This window comes from Aulonocara stuartgranti, assembly GCF_965226115.1.
Source record: "Aulonocara stuartgranti genome assembly, chromosome: 19".
NCBI classification, from domain to species: Eukaryota; Metazoa; Chordata; class Actinopteri; order Cichliformes; family Cichlidae; genus Aulonocara; species Aulonocara stuartgranti.
This window is the reverse complement of record NC_138955.1, coordinates 5,356,680-5,374,981: the sequence shown is the minus strand read 5'-3', so window position 1 is coordinate 5,374,981 and position 18,302 is coordinate 5,356,680. Positions and strand designations below refer to the sequence as shown.

The 18,302-nt window shown below is 41.3% G+C and overlaps 1 protein-coding gene across 3 annotated transcripts in view; it reads left to right on the top strand.

Annotated features, from left to right (window-relative positions):
• stac (SH3 and cysteine rich domain) overlaps positions 1–18,302 on the top strand; it is a 30,684-nt gene that overhangs the window by 8,727 nt on the left and 3,655 nt on the right. For all 3 annotated transcript variants that reach the window (XM_082516937.1, XM_082516936.1, XM_082516938.1), the window contains 6 exons: positions 1,541–1,674; positions 9,804–9,885; positions 10,041–10,147; positions 10,908–10,989; positions 11,761–11,828; positions 14,840–14,937. In XM_082516937.1, coding sequence (XP_082373063.1) covers positions 1,541–1,674; positions 9,804–9,885; positions 10,041–10,147; positions 10,908–10,989; positions 11,761–11,828; positions 14,840–14,937 — 571 coding nt within the window. The remainder of the gene's footprint in view (positions 1–1,540; positions 1,675–9,803; positions 9,886–10,040; positions 10,148–10,907; positions 10,990–11,760; positions 11,829–14,839; positions 14,938–18,302) is intronic.

Genomic DNA, 18,302 nt, shown 5'->3' with positions numbered 1-18,302 from the left:
ACTTGGAGCAGACAGATCATCTTATGTTGTGTCTGTTCCCTTTGATGCTCACAGAAGCACATCGATGTTTCCTTTCGCATGTCCACATTTTCACACGCACATATGAAGAGCGTGGGCCTAAGCAGGGCACGTGCTTATTGATTAATCAATGAAGAGCCAGAGCTGCATAGCTGCCAGATTCCAACTAATAGCAGCTCTGGGACTTGGAAACATTGTACTCTTTTGTTAATATGAACGAGCTCTCATAGGATATACAGTGGCTGGTTGTAAGTGATGTTTGTTTTTTTAGCGTGGTACGTGCTGTATGTCTCATACCAGTTTATTGATTTTATCTTGCCATGTTAGATTTATTACTCCACAGACTCCCCACTTATTTCATAAGAAGATAAATTAGTCTTTTTTCCATATCTTGCCTCATGTCGCTTGATGCACAGCAGTCATAATAGCTGTCCATTAGCTTAAGCACTAAAGTTATTAGCTTACCAGCTTTGATTTGGACTGATTTATCACTTTTATTGGAAAATAGGTCAAGGCTTTGGCCAGCTTACTCGTCTCTCATTTGTATCTGACTGGAATAGAGGGTAGGGGATGATAACTCTGAGCCTACAGGTAAATATGTCATATAGCTAACTTCTTTTGCCCATGGGCAAGAATATGGTCTGTGATTGACAGTGAGGTCTTCTTCCTTCAAATGTGAAAGAAAAACATTGTTTTTTTATAATGAACCAACGAAATAAGCCGGAAGTTGGGCTATGTTTGCGAAAAGCTTCACTGAAGATTAGCTGCTGCAAACTTCTGAGGATGGCAAACAGAGAAAAAAGGGCAGGAAGGGTCGGGCAAAGAACTCAAGGTGTGTGGGGCATGTAGGGATTTATAGACATACGTGCTCCTCAACTCCTAAAAATACCAATATTCCCTATTTAATGCATATCTACTGCTGGTATCTTTCTTTGTGAGGTTCATTCTGTTATACCTTTAAGACTCCGCCCTGTCCTTCTTATTTTCGTTTCTCTATCCTTCGCTCCATTTCCCTTTATTTTTCTTTTATTAATCTACACACCTGCGTGCACAAATACACACACACTCTTGCTAAATGATTGCACCTGCATCGTTGCATAACTTTTGGATCTCAAATTAATCTTCAATTATCTCATCAGCTGTGAGTCAGGCATTAATAAGTGACAGCGAACCTGCACACAGGTAGCAGTTTGACGAGCGATATTAACACGGTGGAGACACGCCTGGCTCAGTCACAGTCGGACTGATTTTTGTAGAAGTGCACGCTGTGAGTTGCATTTTGTAAATTTTTGTCCCTGTTAAAATGTTCCACATGTCATTTCACAGGTTTTTCTCAGTGCATGCTGGGAAGGGCTCCAGAAACTAGGAATAAGAGTGTAAAAACAATGAATAAATAAATGAGACGCCGTTCTGGACAATATTTTCATCTCCTCTGCTTTTTTTCTCTGTAACTTGCTGTTTGGTTGTAAGAACACAATTTGATTCCAGCTCCCGACATTGCCTCTTTGTCTGTATGTATCAGGCACAACAGCCAAGCATGTGGTGTTCCTGGCGGGAAATACGGCGAAACACGGCCTCCGCTGCAAAGCCTGCAAGATGAGCCTCCACCACAAGTGTGAGAACGGTGTTGGGCAGCAGCGTTGCATGGGAAAACTGGTAAGATGCATGATAAGACTCTTTCGGGAGACTGCGTCTCAGGAATATAATTATTGATGTCAGTACTGTGATAGCAGATCAGAACTGGCTGTCTGACCGCTTCCCAGCAGAATGTGCTTATTCAGAAATCACACTCTATGTGTGAGTGTGCAAGTACATCTGTGACCACCATCCATCCTCGTCATCCTCCTCATCATCGTTATATCATCGCTGTCTCTGTGTTAGATAATGCAACTCATCGTTTACAAAAACACTGACCTCCTCCCCTCCTCTCTCAAGTTCTGCCACGCTTCTGGACAAACGTGGTCACCGAGAGGCAGCTTCTTAAACCCACTATTGATGAAGTCACATGGGCAGGCTTTATGATGTGTTTGACATTTCAGAGTAGCGGCCTTACTTTAACACTCGGGGAACTGTGGAATTACAGGGTGGAGTGGTTATTAAGGACCTTATCTGATATTTTATGTGCTCATCTAAAGTCTGTAAAATGCAAATGGACTGCATCTATGCAGCACTTTTCTAGTCTTATCAACAACTGAAGGGCTTCACACTACAAGCCACATTTGCATGCCTGTATAGCATGTTTTTTATGGTACGCAGCATTGACATGTGGTGAGTTTTTGGGGTCCAATGCGATACCGAACATCTTTCCTCATACAGACACGAGGATCTGGGGATCAGATTAAGTGAATGAATAAACCTCATGATCCACAACCGCCTTTCTTAGGGGCTTTCAGCAAAAAATCTACAGTGTGCTTTAAATCCAGAACCTGTATTGTTTAATTTAGGAAGTTTCCCTATTAACAAGCTGATGCTCAGGAACCACAACATTCAGTGAGAGAGGTTTCAAATGTATTCATGTGATGAAAAACTTGGAGAAAATAATTATTATTGTGTCGTTTCACCCCAAAATGTGGTTTCTCCCCAAGAAACACATCACAGCCTCATTATAGAGTGATAACAACCTAAATTAGTGTTCTGTAATATGATTCACAATCTTGAATGGCTCGCATCATCTGTGAATGAAATTAAAATGAAACCTGGTTGTGGAATGGGTCCACCGGGGTGGTCCGGGTGTTTTTAACTGGGGAGTTTTCGGCCTGACTTGTAAAAGCAACTGCCAAGAAGCATTTTCACTTCCATAGCAGTCCAAAAGCTGGAAGACTGGATCGAACTGGGACCTTTTAATCATTTGTGCTCATCCTGCACTGAAGAAAAAGACTTTAGAGCCACATGTTTGGATGTATACTTCGTGTCCACACCTCAACTTAGCAAATTTGTCTGAAATTACTAAAGGAAATGGAATAAGTTGAGTCGGATAAAGTGAATCAATGCGTGTAAATAATTTGGCAGTACAGGCAGTGTTTCTCCTTTTTCTTTGTGTCGTCTTTCCACCAGATGCCTTAGAGATGAGGCCTGTAGATATGATCGGCTCTCAGGAGTGGAAAATGAGGTCGAGAGGTCGAGCATAAAAAGGGAAGTTTCCCCAGTGGAGTACAGCTCTAAATTCAACTAACTCTAAACTTGGACTCTTCTGCTGCCATGCTTGTTTCTCTTGGCCTGAGAGCCACTCAGAAAGAAACTAAGTTAGCTCATCCTTTGAATCTTTGCTAACATGAAACCAGTGTGTTTCTGTACCCACTCATACATTTGTAGAGACTCTGTATCGAGTGCTGCTGATAATTACTGCTATTCAGCATGTAGTTCAGCTTTGCTGGTTACATAACATTACTTCAGTTAAATGTTTTACTACAGCTAAGCTGGACACAACCTTTTCAGGGCTGACAATAATCAGTTAACAGCAAGTTTTTCTTATTCTACAGGAATGTGTTTTCTTTTTTCCACATAAATACTACACTGCAGTTTGCAGTATAGTATGGTGGTCACTTAAAAAGAGAAGTTGACGCCTTTTTTCTGACGCACTCTGTTTATGTTAACATTCAGCCCCGACAGCTCCAGTACAAATAACGTTTCTGGGAGACTTGCCAGTTTGGATCAAACGTGATTATTAATCAATATGTGTCAGTTCATTGTGAGTCACTCTGTGAAACGCAGCTAAAACCCTCACAACAGTGCATGTTTTACATATTGGACTTAAAAACTCTGCTTCGACAACGTGATCCGAAAAGTAGTTTAACTAATTTAGCTCATTACTCATAATGAACGCGGTGATTCACTCGTCAGCTTTTGATGAGCAGTGTTTATTGCAAATATCAACAATAACAGGGGTTCTGCACAATGCTGCAACACCTCCAAGACTTCCACTGCTTCATCCAGATGTTTTAGTGTTTTGTGTTTCCTTTGTACTCGGCGCAAATGATGGTTCAAAGTCTCAGTGCTACAGTCTCTGAGGTCAGAAGGGACACGCAGCAGATCTCTGAGATGCGGGTGCTTTGCCAAATTTGGTTTAGCTTCTCAAAAAGGGCGAAGTCACTGAAGTGATTTGCCATGTGTTGTCAAGGAAGTAGCATGTAGACAGCCACCCAAATGCAAGACACGAAGGTAGATGACGTGAGATCAGTCCAAAAACAGGTAGGGGATAATGGAAAACTTGAGGAGCAGACAGGGAACCTAGACAAATGAAGCAGGACTTTGTCTTATCTGGGTACCATTAGGATTAATCCTGGTTTTTCTGTACTATGAAAGTGGTTAACATAAATAATGCTGAAGACCTACCAGGTGGTTATGATCAAGATATGAAATCACCGCTTACTGACCAACCAATTCTCTGGAAAATAACTTTACCATTCCTGGAAGATCCCACATACTTCTGTGCAAGAATAGCACGATGGTCTGAAGTCTTTGTCTGGTCCTGATGACTGTTAGTGTTAAATAGAGATTCTTAGACATTTATTCAGAATCCGAATCAGAATCAGAATCAGAATGGGTTTATTGCCAGATGTTGAGGTTTACAACATTAGGAAATTGCTGCGGTGCTTCAGTGCAGACAATAAGAATTAAAGTGCTATGTAGAAAGAAAGATATGTGCATGAGATATACATGAGATATATACATGAGAATAAGAATTATGAGTGCTACGTAGAAAGATATATACATGAGTGCAGGTGGTGATCAGTGCCAAACATGAAATGATGCAGTGACACAGCGTAGGGTCATGTGTTAGTGGCGGGGACAATCATGTGGTTATTGTTCATGTGTCCAACAGCAGAGGGGAAGAAACTGTTCTTATGGCGAGAGGTTCTGGTGCGAATGGACCGGAGCCTCCTGCCTGAGGGGAGCAGGTCAAACAGACTGTGTCCAGGGTGAGAAGGGTCAGCTGAGATCCGGGCTGCACGCCGCAGTGTCCTGGAGGTGTACAGGTCCTGCAGAGATGGGAGTCTGCAGCCAATCACCTTCTCAGCAGAGCGCACAACACGCTGCAGTCTCTGTTTGTCCCTGATAGTGGCTCCAGCGTACCACACGGTGATGGAGGAGGTGAGGATGGACTCGATGATTGCGGTGTAGAATTGCATCATCGTCCGTGTTGGCAGGTTGAATTTCTTCAGCTGCCTCAGGAAGTACATCCTCTGCTGGGCTTTCTTGATGACGGAGGTGATGGTGGGCTCCCACTTCAGGTCCTGGGTGATGGTGGTACCCAGGAAGCGGAATGAGTCCACAGAGGTGATGGGGGTGTCAGTCAGGATGATGGGGGGGAGTGGGGCTGTGTGCTTCCTGAAGTCCACAATAATCTCCACTGTCTTCTGGGCATTCAGCACCAGGTTGTTGTGGCTGCACCAAGACACCAGACGTTCAACCTCTCTCCTGTAGGCAGACTCGTCCCCGTCCGAGATGAGCCCAATGACGGTGGTGTCATCTGCGAACTTGATTAGCTTGACAGACTGGTGGGTGGAGGTGCAGCAGTTGGTGTACAGGGAGAAGAGCAGAGGAGAAAGAACACAGCCCTGAGGGGAGCCGGTGCTGATGGTCCGGGAGTCCGAGACATTCTTTCCCAGCCTCACGTGCTGCTTCCTGTCTGTCAGGAAGTCAGTGATCCACCGGCAGATGGGATCAGGCACATTCATCTGGGAAAGCTTGCCTCGGAGATGGTCTGGAAGGATGGTGTTGAAGGCAGAGCTGAAGTCCACAAACAGGATCCTGGCGTAGGTTCCTGGGGAGTCCAGATGCTGCAGGATGAAGTGTAGGGCCATGTTGATGGCGTCGTCTACAGACCTGTTGGCTCTATATGCAAACTGCAGGGGGTCCAGGAGGGGGGCCGTGAGGGTCTTGAGATGGGAGAGAACTAGGCGCTCAAATGACTTCATGACCACAGATGTCAGAGCCACGGGTCTGTAGTCATTTAGTCCAGTGATCCTAGGTTTCTTGGGGACAGGGATTATGGTAGAGGACTTGAAGCAGGCAGGCACATGACATGCCTGCAGTGAGGAGTTGAAGATGCCAGAAAACACTGGGGCCAGCTCGTTTGCACAGTGTCTGAGGGTGGCAGGAGACACACCGTCTGGGCCGGGAGCTTTCCTATTCCTATTCCTATTTATTCTTAGATTATTTTCCCCCTGACACCTATTTGCACATAGACAAAACCTATGTTTGAATTCTATTTACATTTCATTTTTAATCTCAGATCGTTAAACACCACCAAATGTAAATGTAAAATGTAATTATAACACATCAGTTTCTCCTGTGTCATAGTGACAGAGCGGTGATGTTGGCAAGTCTGTTAATTCCACAGTCGGCATTTTTTCCAGCTGTCATTGCTGCCTCCAGATATACCAGACTTCATTAATTTAGTAGTTATTTCCCAGTCTTACTGACCAAAGAGCTTAGAGCACTCACACATTCATACAGTGCTTTTAGTGCTACTGCTTTTCCTCTCGCGCAAACTCACGCTGCTGATTTGTCTGCAGCAGCTACGTTGCTTTTAGCCTGTATTATTCGTTTAACCTCTTCATATTTTTCTCATAGTACAGTTTTATCTTCTTTTACGCAACCAGCCGCTCTGCTGGCAGTACACTTATCAGTAATTGCGATTAGTCAGATGTCTGAACACCAGAGAAAACCGATTAGGTTAACTTATGCGGCGCTCCAGACATCTCAGACCTCGGATGTCTGAACCAGGGAGTGACGTCACACCTGAGTTCGTTGAGTGCGTAGCAGAAAAAGTGAAGAAAAACAGGTTTTGGTTTGGTTCTTAAGCTAGGTAGAGCTATCACTATTTTTTTTTTTTTTGCACTTAAAACACCGCCGCAGCACATTCACGGATAGAGGTGGGTCAGTGCTCTGTGTATGGTTTATTTAGTGAGGCACAAATACACAACGGTGGCAGTACAGATTAAAAGTTTTACAGTTTTACTACTGTTTATGTTCAATGCCGCCAGCTTGGATTGTTGACTCTGGGTTGCTGGGGCTGAGTTGAGGGAGCATTCCAGATTTAACTTCTGACTGGGAACTCAGAAACTCTGACTTCTGACTTATTCAGGAACACAGCATTAGTGAGCTGATAACCAGCTTGAACTCACGTCAAACTTCTTACTCTGAGGACAAAGAGAGAGAGACTGGATTATTTATACAAGGACCAAGACACAGGTGAAGGGGATTACATGGGTGAAAACAATCAGGACAGTTACAAAGTGGGAAGCAAAACGAACACGAGGCATGAAGGAAACAGTGCTTCGAAGTAAAGCGGGAACGATCCAAAAGACAAATACTAAACATGGAGACAAGAAGACTCACACTAAACATAAAGACTGAGATGGGGAACACTTGAGAACAGATGGCTAAGCATAGGAAGATGAGCTGGATGATGTAATAAAGAGAGAAACTCAAAGTAGGAACTGAAGCTAAAATAGCTAAAGCTAAAATAAAGCAAGACAAGACATGGCTCAAATGCTAAAATAAAAGCTTATCTTACTACAGTATCAATGGAAACATGAACCAAAACACAGGATTGCAAAACTATGAAGCAAAAACAAAACTCAAAGACTCAGTAGTATCAAAGGTATACAGCAGCAGTCCAAAACGTCAAAAAATACTGTTATACGGGCCAAAGTCAGAACCCAGAAACAAAAATCTCTTGGACCCAACCAAGAGCTACAGTGCAAAAGTCATGAGCCACCATTCATTTCTGCATATTTTGCTTCTAAGGAGCCAGACTTTCTGGTATTAAACAGATAAGATTTTAAAATGTCCTTCAAGAAGCCAAAGACTACTTAATGAAATTAAAAGAAAGTTCATATGAATGTGCTCATATTGACATTCAAGGTTTTCAAGCCAAGGTTTTGCCTTTTATACTAAATTTTCAAGAACTGGGTTTCTTTCAGTAATCACTACATGTTTTCCCAGTTTTTGTAAAAAAGAAACTTTCAAAGAAGACTTTGACATAGTACTTTTTATGTGTTATGTGTTGACCTTTTACATGTGATGCAGATTACTTGAAAACGTGTTAGGATATAGCTATAATAATATTGTATTGATCCCTTCTAATTAATACATTTTCTGGATACTTCCAGAAACCAAACATTACATTTTCCCTGGACTATTTTCCCAATAAACAGGAAGTTGACAGATGAGTGTCTTTTTCCAGTTTTCTAAAGAAGTTTAGAAACTGCAAAGAAACTATAATTGTCATATACTGGATGGTTTGTAAAATAAACCTAAGCTGTCTGTGACTTCTGGCATCGAGCAGTGAGTGGTATCACTTTGTTTGTTGCCACGTGAACCAGATGGGCTCCAACGAGCACGCTCTTTTAACCTTTTCCTTAATGATTTTGGCCCTGGAAGTCTGACGCCTCGTTTCTTGAGATGTGCCCGAAGCGCTCAGGGGTTGCTTATTTTAGCCGCCTCATCACGAGAAGTGTCAAACGAAGAATTAATCAGGACTGATTAGCGACGCCGATTTCACCACCCGCGACTTGAGTACTCGAAGTGTAAACAAACGGGAAAAAAAGGCAACCCTATGAGCAAGAAACGCTCAGTGAGCCGCACATCCAGTTGGGAAATTAAGCTGCTTTAATCAAGCAACACTGACAACAGTACAATATCGATGAATTGCTGCAGTGTGTGAAAATAAACTGCAAATATATACATTAATCATTACTGGGTGTGCTGTAGATGACACCGACATCATTTCAATCTTCTGTATGCTTACCAAGGATTCAGACCTGATGGGGTGGTATTGATTAGATGGAACGCAGGCAGGTAATAGATATATAAATGATAAATGTTTGAAGGCCTGGGAGATCGGGGGAAAACTTGACAGGCAGATAAATTACGATAAAAACTTTAGAAGTTGTCCTTCTCGGTTTCATAGCAGTGAACTCCATGAACCAAAGTATTATATTTGATCCTGTTTTCTACTGCTACACATTCAGATTTTAACTCTGTGTAACAAATCCACTGCTCTGCTATCATGGTCGTGCACAGTTCTAAAATTATACATCATTAGCATGGAAGAAAAGTAAAGCTGAATAGGACTAATGTTGCTTCTCAGCCTCAGCTTAATGCAGTATTGAGTGTGGACCGAGTCTGACGTCACTTTGTAAACAGAAACAGCCCCTTCAGCATCTGTGCTCCACTCCGCCCTTCATCTGTCTCTCCAACTATCCTCTATATGTTCGTTTCGTCATTTGCTTTGCAGAGTAAGCCATAAAAGCACATACCATTGACCACGTATTCATGCCTACACGCTTTTTGGTGCTGCTGTAGTTATTATGTCATTATGGTGTGATGAATATTGTCAACATTACAGAGCGTTATCTGTGTATGAAAACTCGTGATTAGTACTGGAATTGCTTTGTAGTGTTTGCCAGCTTTCCCCCTCTTTACCTTATGCACAGGTTACAAAACGCAACACATGATCGATCTTAGAAAATGATATTCCCTGTCCTCCTCTTATTCTCACGAAAAGACGAAAAAAGCCATTTAGCTGAGGCTTTAAAGGTTTTGTTTTTCATGTTAATATTAGGCTCTGCATTCATTCACAGTGTTTGACTTCCATCCTGTGCACCATCCAGTGTAGCAGAACTTTATCCCTATGAAGTGAGAGCCACATTCCGAGACTCCAAATGAACAGAGTTATGTGCTGTATTTAATGGTCGGAGCACTTTACTGCCTGCGGTGCTGTATATTGATTTGTCTCTAATGCCTGTCACCGCTCTGTGTCTTTCTCGCTTCAGCCAAAAGGCTTTCGGCGGTACTACAGCTCTCCATTACTGATCCAGGAACAGTATGGCTGCATCAAAGAAGTCATGCCTATTGGTGAGCAGCTTATCTTAGGATACTTTTGGTTCATTTCAACTTAATTCTCCCAAAACTGGGTTTCTAATTGAGCAGTTTCATAAAATGGATGCACAAGGTTTTACAGTCTGGTAATTTGCCACATGGTTTTGTGTCTGTAACATGCTTTTCTAAAGCCTGCGGCAATAAGGTGGACCCCGTGTATGAAGCCCTGAGGTTCGGCACATCATTGGCACAAAGGACAAAGAGAGCCAGCGGTTCTGAATCTCCCCACAGAAACTCTGTAAGAGCAACATACCCCTCTCTACTTTTATTTAAAGATTAATTCGATTTATTTATTTATTTTGCCAGTTTCTTTTTGTCCATATCATAAAGTATCCTCTTTATTGTGGCATATAAAGACTTTCTATCAGGAAATGGACTACACTTTATATTTTGTCTCACTGTAGCAGACACTGTGTAGCTGATGATCTAAATAGATATTGCTACTGCAGGGCTGTAAACACTACCAATAAAGGCAGTCTGGTCCAGACCTATGACAGGAACTCTCACGTTACAGCTCTGAAGATGAATTAAAATGATTGTTTAGCCAAAGTCCCTTCCGGCCTTCTTCCATCGGTACGTTTAATGCACAGGGAAATGTGTTCTTCACATTGTATCACTGCTAATGTAAGCTAAACTGCACGAGAAGTCTGGATACGCACCTCTGTATGATGACATTTGAAAGCTGTTGGGTTAGGGCCATTCTGTCCTGTCCTCTGCAGCTGTTAGTGAATGGGTGTATGTGTGTGTCAGTTGAGGCTTACAGAGACAATGTGATCTCAACGGGGGTTCTCATAATAGTTTCCAAATGTAGACTATGAAACAGCATGTTTACTGCTCGCCAGACTCCCAGATAGCTGGTTATTCTGTAAAAAAGAATGAATTTTAACTAATCCTGTGCTCAAACCTTCAACTATCTATCTAATTAGTAGTACATCATTCCCTCTCTATTTCTGCACTTATCTAATTGAATTTTGCCCGTTCAATTTTTGTCTTTGCAGACCAGTGATTTGGATAAGGTTCCAGAGGAAGTTGTGGCTCACAGCAGCAGGCAGGAGCTGTCGAGAAAACACAGCGATGATGGTGAGTATTCACTGCAGTACACAGTGTGCATCTGGATTAATGCCACGTAGTGACAGGAAAAAATGCACCGCTGTTGCTCTTCCCATAAATGAGAGAATTGAAGAAGGTTGCAACATCAAATTCTCCATCTATGAACCATCAACGAAATTTTCTCCTTATTCTCCATTAAAGTCAGTCTTTAAAATAAGATGTTCTGTGAACTTTTCTGTGTTCTTTACTGTGCTTAGCTCTTGATTCAGCAGTGGGCAGGGTTTTCCAGCTGTACAATAGCATCTGTAGTAAAGGGCAATGCAGTGACCCTTTATACTCCAGAGTATTAAGCCTAAGACGATAGAACTAAAGACTACAAAAAGAAGACATTGTTTTGGAAAATGCTGTTTGAAGCATGGTAATAATACTGCTGAACTAACCGAACAAAAGAAGAAATGACTTCACTTTTAGCTTGTGTCATGTGCTCGCCTTCCAACTGCTCTTGTTTTATGAATAGCTCAAGCTAACAAGGAAAAAAGCTAATTATGTTAACTGAAAACTGTATGTGGATTTCTATGATCACAGTGATGACATTTAGATTTGAAGTGCCACTTTCAGGCCAATGGTTCCCGCTGTAGACATGTTTATGCTCTTGATTTAGTCTTGATTTTCTTCCACATGTGACAACATTAGATCCATTTTTTGTCTTCTGATACAGTTATATCCTGCTACCTTAAAACTAAGTACAACTTTATTCAGACTGTTTAGTTGGGCAAAGTTCATTTTGTGTTGTTTTCTCAGTTTTTACGGTCGTTGAGAACGGGACAGAGCAGTACCACCACCCAGAAAGAAAACCCGACAGTTTGCAGGTGAGAAACCATTATTTTACATTTTATAATAGATTGGTTTTGTGTGCATGTGCATGAGTATAGTACAACACTGAGAAGTACTGTTCTTGGAATACCAGTTTATCTGGATTGATGTTGTCGTTTTATATGCAGGAAAGAGTTGCACGGTTTCTTTTTTCCTTCTTAAATCTATGTAAATGTCAGATGGACAGACAGACAGTCCTTATTTATAAGTAACACGTGTTCCTCAAAGCCAAAAAGCACAACAGCTGTCGGTTGTTTCAGCCCAGTTTGTTCTTCGGAAGCCACACGAGCTTCCAGTTTAGTTTAAAAACAGACATCTGAGGTACAGATTGATTTTTCACATGCAGATACAATTTGTTGTCCTTTCACAAATTACAAAAAAGCTTTTTAGAGAAGCACTAAACTGGTAATTATATAGGTAAGAGCGAGAGAAAGTAAAGTGACTGCATCCTATAACTGTCTTTTCAGCAGTTTCAGCAACTCTGACTGTGTAGTGAACTTTTCCACATTTTCCCTCTTAGCTTTCACAACGTTAGTTTTTTTTTTGGAGCTCAGTTCCTGAACTTTCTGGCTCACCTGAGAACTGATACCCTGCCAGCCCGTTCTTCATCTCCGCCTCCATCATCACTGCTAAATTTCCCAGGACTTCGGGGGAGCACTCTCTTTTCTCTTCCTGCCGTAACAAATCAAACCCGGTCTGACACGACCACTGGCCAGCGCTGATACAGACAACTCTTGACCTTGATGTTTGGATTCGGTCTGTTTATTCTCCACAGTGTAGATGCAGTGCAAAATTCATGCCAGAGAAAGAAAAAGGTTAAACCTCTGTGAATGTCTTATCGCCCCCTGTGGAGCATCCATGAATATTTCATTGGCATATTTCAACTCTTCTCCTCCTCTCTGCCTTTTCCTTCCACGCTGGAATTTGTGGGAGAGGTGTTCTTAGTATTGATGCTCTTTGTAGATATTTTCTATGTGCCGCCATCTATTCTGTTTACTTTTATTGCTTAACATGTTTATCTCCGTTGTCAACAATGGAAAAAGACCACAGATACTCAGACAAACACAAAAATGAGCAAATATCCGTACAAGGGAACACACACGCGCAGATGCACATATAAACACCTCGACTCTGCAATATAATCTAGCAGTCCAGTCGTCCATTTCAGAGCTTGAAATGCATTGTGCAGTGTTATCAGGCTGGACCGAGCACAGCTGGCAGCAGGCTGTTTGTCTGTCAGCCGACAGCTCCATTAGCTCAGGCTGGCGGACAGACAGATGGAGGCACTGCAGGGTAATGAGCAGAGAAAGGAAAAAAGGTTGAAAACGGCTTCTTCCCTTGAGAAGGAGCAGTTTTCAAATTGAGATGAGGGACTCACGGTCTCAAATGGGAACACATGACAGGATGGCCATCTGTTCACACTTTTCAGGTTTAGTGTTAAATTCTCAGAGATCAATAGCCAGTAAAATGGTCTGATTCTTGCTGATTAATGACATCTTTTTCCTTCTATTCTCTTTTTTTCTTGGTACCTTCTCTGTTTTCTTTTAAACTGCTGTGGCCTCTGCTCATTCACTGCTGCTGGACACATAAAACGTATCATCATTTGGAAGCAACTCGTAAAAAATACTGATAAATATCATTCAGGCCCCAGACCTGGAGCCTTTAAGTATCTTTCAGCTGTTTTTATCTTTATTTTTTGCAGCTTTGCTGTTTTGAATCAGCCTTAGCTCTAGACAGCAGGCAGCTGATTTAATGAAGATTTTCTGATGGCCCACTTTATTTGCCCACTCAGCAACAAATGGCATGCCTAGTTAGGGCTGGATCGTTCCAACAGGAGTTGTAGCCACCAGAGCTGAAGACAGCACTCGACTTACACTCGTGAGATGGCCAGCATAACACAAACATAACACATAACACAGAGATTCCTAAACAGGAGATGCTTATTCAGTTGCCAGAAGTTTTGTTAAAAGATGAACTATTCCAGTTAAACTACTAACTGAGTGTGCATGAACAGACCTGACAATTTGAGTAACTGAGGTTATAGTTTATAGAGATTCACCGATTCACAGATCCAGATTTAAAACCCTGTTTTTCGCCCCAATCAAGCTCCAACCTCCCACGATCCTGATATAGGGCTAAAAAAAACTGATGTATGAATATAAGATTAAACAGTAAGTATACAAGTAGTATCTATAATGAGCTTTTTTACATTTGTCCCTGCTTCTTATTTTGATAGCTCTCTTGCAAAGGAGATTATTATCTCACCCAAACCGACCTCACATCCACTGATCCCGGCGGCCACAACATCGGGACCTCACAAGGCCTGTGAGCTGCTCCTAGTTAGTAGTAATGGATCGCCACTGTCTGATGCAGTTTTCACCCAGAAGTCACAGAGGCACTTTTCCTCGTGGCCGCAGATAACTAAGCTCATCCATCACCCACATTTCCAGTCCACATGGCTGGTGCTGGAGGACCAAAACCCACTTTTTTTCATTACTGTAAAGTGCCACGATTATAGAAAAGTCTCCTGCTGTCCTAAAACAGCTATTATCCTTTTTTTTTTTTTTTGCATTTTCCTTGCTGTTACCATGCAAAAAGAGGGCAAGTTATTGTTTGGATGGATTTCATGGGCACAGCAGGCACGATTCAGATTCAAGGTGATGAAATGGGAAAACACACCCACCAGGTTTTATGAGCAGGTGTGAATAGCGCCAGAATGGCGGCATATCTCCCTGCTAATTGTGCTAACACCTCTCTGAGAACTTCCTCTCCACCCACAACCATGTCCTGTTTAAACTTCCCAAGTGTTTGTAAGAAAAAAGAAAAACCCCGATCTTTCTCCCACTCATGTTGATGGAGGATTAAAGGGAACAGATTGTAAAGCAACTTAAGCAGCTCCTCAGTCTATCAGTGTGCTGTAAATACACTAATGTGAATGCCAAAAGACTATTTTAAGATATGACAACAGAGAAAGTAGTGTTAGACTGCATTTTGGTCTGTCTTGTAGATGGAGCAGAGCATGCTACAGAAAGACGTCCTCAAGCTCAACACGTATGTGGCCTTGTACAGCTTCACCGCCCAGGAGAGCCACGACCTGGAGATGAGGTTAGCGCACGTACACACACATGCACAGACGCTCTAATAATAAGAACACCTGCACATGAACTTAGACTGTGAATTAACTGACTTTGACATAGTGATTTCTTTAGATAGATTTCTCTTTTCTTTTAAATAAGAAATAGAAGCAAATACGAGGCTCACGCAGTGCAACCCAAACATGATTTATCTTCACTGAAATTTAAGTTAAACTTTCCGAACAAAACAGATGGAATTCAGCGCTTACTCATATCCTCAAAGGGAAGGGAAGCAAGGGAAAATTTAAAAGACAAGAAGTCATGTTGCTCAATTCCACTTTGTTCTCTCTTTATCTTGTGTCATTTTTATCTTATATAGACTAATTACTGTCTTCAGAGACAAGAATGGATTCACAAAAGGAACTAATTAGTGCCCTCTTTTTATGTAACACTCCTCAAAGATTTATTTCTCTGGTGTGGCCTCATTAATGTTACCTGGGTGTGTGCCAGCATTATTTATTAATATCAAATCTGTTACATGTCTTCTTAGATTTATCTTCAGAGAGTATGAGGGTCTTTGAAAGTCCATTTATAGATCCTTTAAAGGGTCCCTTCAGTGTACCAGGCACACATGCTGTTTCTGAAGGATAACACTGAGTTTATTGTAGTTAAAGCGATGAGACATTCATACTTTTCAGGTCGGCGCAGAAGCAGATACTTGCATAATTTGGGCACAGATGCCAAAAGCCTCACTTGTTCGTGTATTGTTCACAGTTTGCTCCATAACGATTAGACATTTTAGTTATTAGTAATTACTAAATGTAATTACTAATTAGTAACATTTAGTAATTGGCTATTAGTGGTGGAAGAAGTCCACCACTAATTGCTTGAAATAGGTTGTTTTGAATTGTAATAAGAATGTAAACAAATATTTTGAAATTCCATCAATTAAAGCAAAATACTAATTTCAAAAACTGCATTTAAAGTGTCAAAAACTGCATGATATCTAAAGGCATTACATTGTGGAGCTTGTCTGTCATTTTCCCATTTTCACAGTGACCACCACCCCATCTAGACTATTGTTTTGGTAGTTTTTAATTAAATCCCGAGACAGTGATCACCTAATGGGTCACCCATGGTGTCCAAATTGGACTCAGAGTCAAAGTTTCATTGGTTATTTTCAATGGATTTCCCCTCAGTCATTAGTTTGTGCCGCACTAAAACCAGTGACACTTAAACTTTAGTGCTTCATGCTTTAAAATAACCTTTGAATTATAATGGATTATGAGCTTGATAACATCATTGATGTTTATGTTGCTCATAGTACAAATAAGTTTGTAAGCTCAGCCATGGCATCAACACAATCTTAAGTATCACCTCAGACATTATTCACATATGCATTATTCTAATTTTGAACACTTAGTCAGACAATATTGTGTTATGATAGTATATGAAAACAAATTTCTGACTTTTATACTAAGCAGGCTTATTTTGAGCTTTTTAGCCTTTATTTTTGACCGGACAGTAGAGTAGAGAGGAAAGCGTGGAAACAGAGGAGAGCAAGGAGAATGAAATACATGCAGGAAAACCATCCCTCCTAGTTCTGCCTGAGCTTTCTTCCTGTCAAAAGAGAGTTTTTCCTTCCCACTATCACCAAGTGCTTGTTCAGAGGGTGTCGTCTGATTGTTGGGGTTTTCTTTCTGTTATTTTCAGGTTTTTAACTTACAAGAAAACATGCCTTGAGGTGACTGTTGTTGTGATTTGGTGCTCTACACTATCCCTCTGAACTGAACTGAACTGGTCACCTGCTCAGCCCAGTGAGCAGTCAGTCTCCCCTCGCTCTCTCCCTGCTTTCCTGTCGGCTCTCTACACTTTCCTATCGATAGAGCCAAAAAATAACATAGTATTTCCTAAAATGTTGGCGCAGACTAATTTTAAGCAGAACAGGTCAGTATTTTCTGAAAAAGTTGTATTTTTACTCAGTTGTATAAAGCATTTGCATTCTATTTTTATCCTATTGTATATTTTATTCTATTTATTCTACTGTATATAGTATTTTATTTTATTTTATTCTATTCAGTACAGTATTTTATTCTTATTGTATTCTAATTTTGCTATATAACTTTTGCACTGTCCACTTCCTGCTGTGACAAAACAAATTTCCCACGTGTGGGACTAATAAAGGTTATCTTATCTTATCTTATCTTATCTTATCTTATCTTATCTCATCTTATCTTATCTTAGCTTAGCTTAGCTTATACACAAGGCAACAAGTTGACAGTCTGAGTCAACTTGTTCTTGTTGCTGAGACTCGGGGGGAAGCTGGTGTTTAATTTCCAACCCAGCCTGTGAGTTCACTGTCTGTACATTTCCAGACATGCCTGGTTCATGATGTCAGCAGTTGTTTTTGGTTTTAACAAACAACTAATTAAAATCACCTGATGTAGCACCGGTTGGTCTGTGGTCAGAACTGAAAAAAAAGGTTGCATTTCTGACCCAGAGCTACACAGCCTTGGTGTCCTCAAAAACATATTTAAAAATTGCATCCAAAGATTTATTAACATTGACAGCAGACGATGATTTTTACGCACACATACTTGAAGAGTAATTTAAAGTAGGCAGAGCTTCACATGTCTGGCCTGCCTTTTTATCAGTCTGAAACGAAGGGTCCAGGTTTTACTCCCCGCCTTAACCATGACTGATTGGGCGTCATACTTTGAAATAGGCCCTCGGGAAAGAACAGTCCTTCAGCCTAAGTGCCCATTTGTTCTTGCTCTCGCAGAAATCTTCTGAGGATTTAAGGACAAGCGAGCAGGAGTGCACTTGTTCTTTTCATCTCTTTCCTACATGCACACAGTCGTGGGTCGCTCCCCTCCCTCGTCGAGAAAAAAACTTCAGTCGTTACACTTCATTTGAAATTCATTCATCTCAAGTACTTCAACTCCTCCAATGCCTTTATTTCAAATCTATTTTCCTCTTCTGAAAGGCTGCATGAGGGTTTTTTTCTTCCTCAGCTGGGCTTATTTCAGGCTGTAATCAATACCTCAAACAAGAACACATAAAACAAAGATGATTGAACTGATTCCTTATTCAGAAAGTTCACATTTCATTTTAATTTTAAAGTGTGTGTGTGTGTGTGTGTGTGTGGGGGGGGGACAGGTTTATGATTAGTTTCACTTTCCACCACACGCTTTGATTACTTGATTACCTTTGGCCACAGTGATTGTAATGATGACGAATGTTTTTGCAGTTTAGCAGCACAGCAACCCTCTTCTCGCTTTCACAGCTCATTTTTTTCGTAATTAAATTATTTGAAGTAACATTTCCCCTGCTTCTAATTGGAGCATTAATCTGCATTGTTGCCATCACCTCTCAAGATTTTACAGTGTTGGGCAC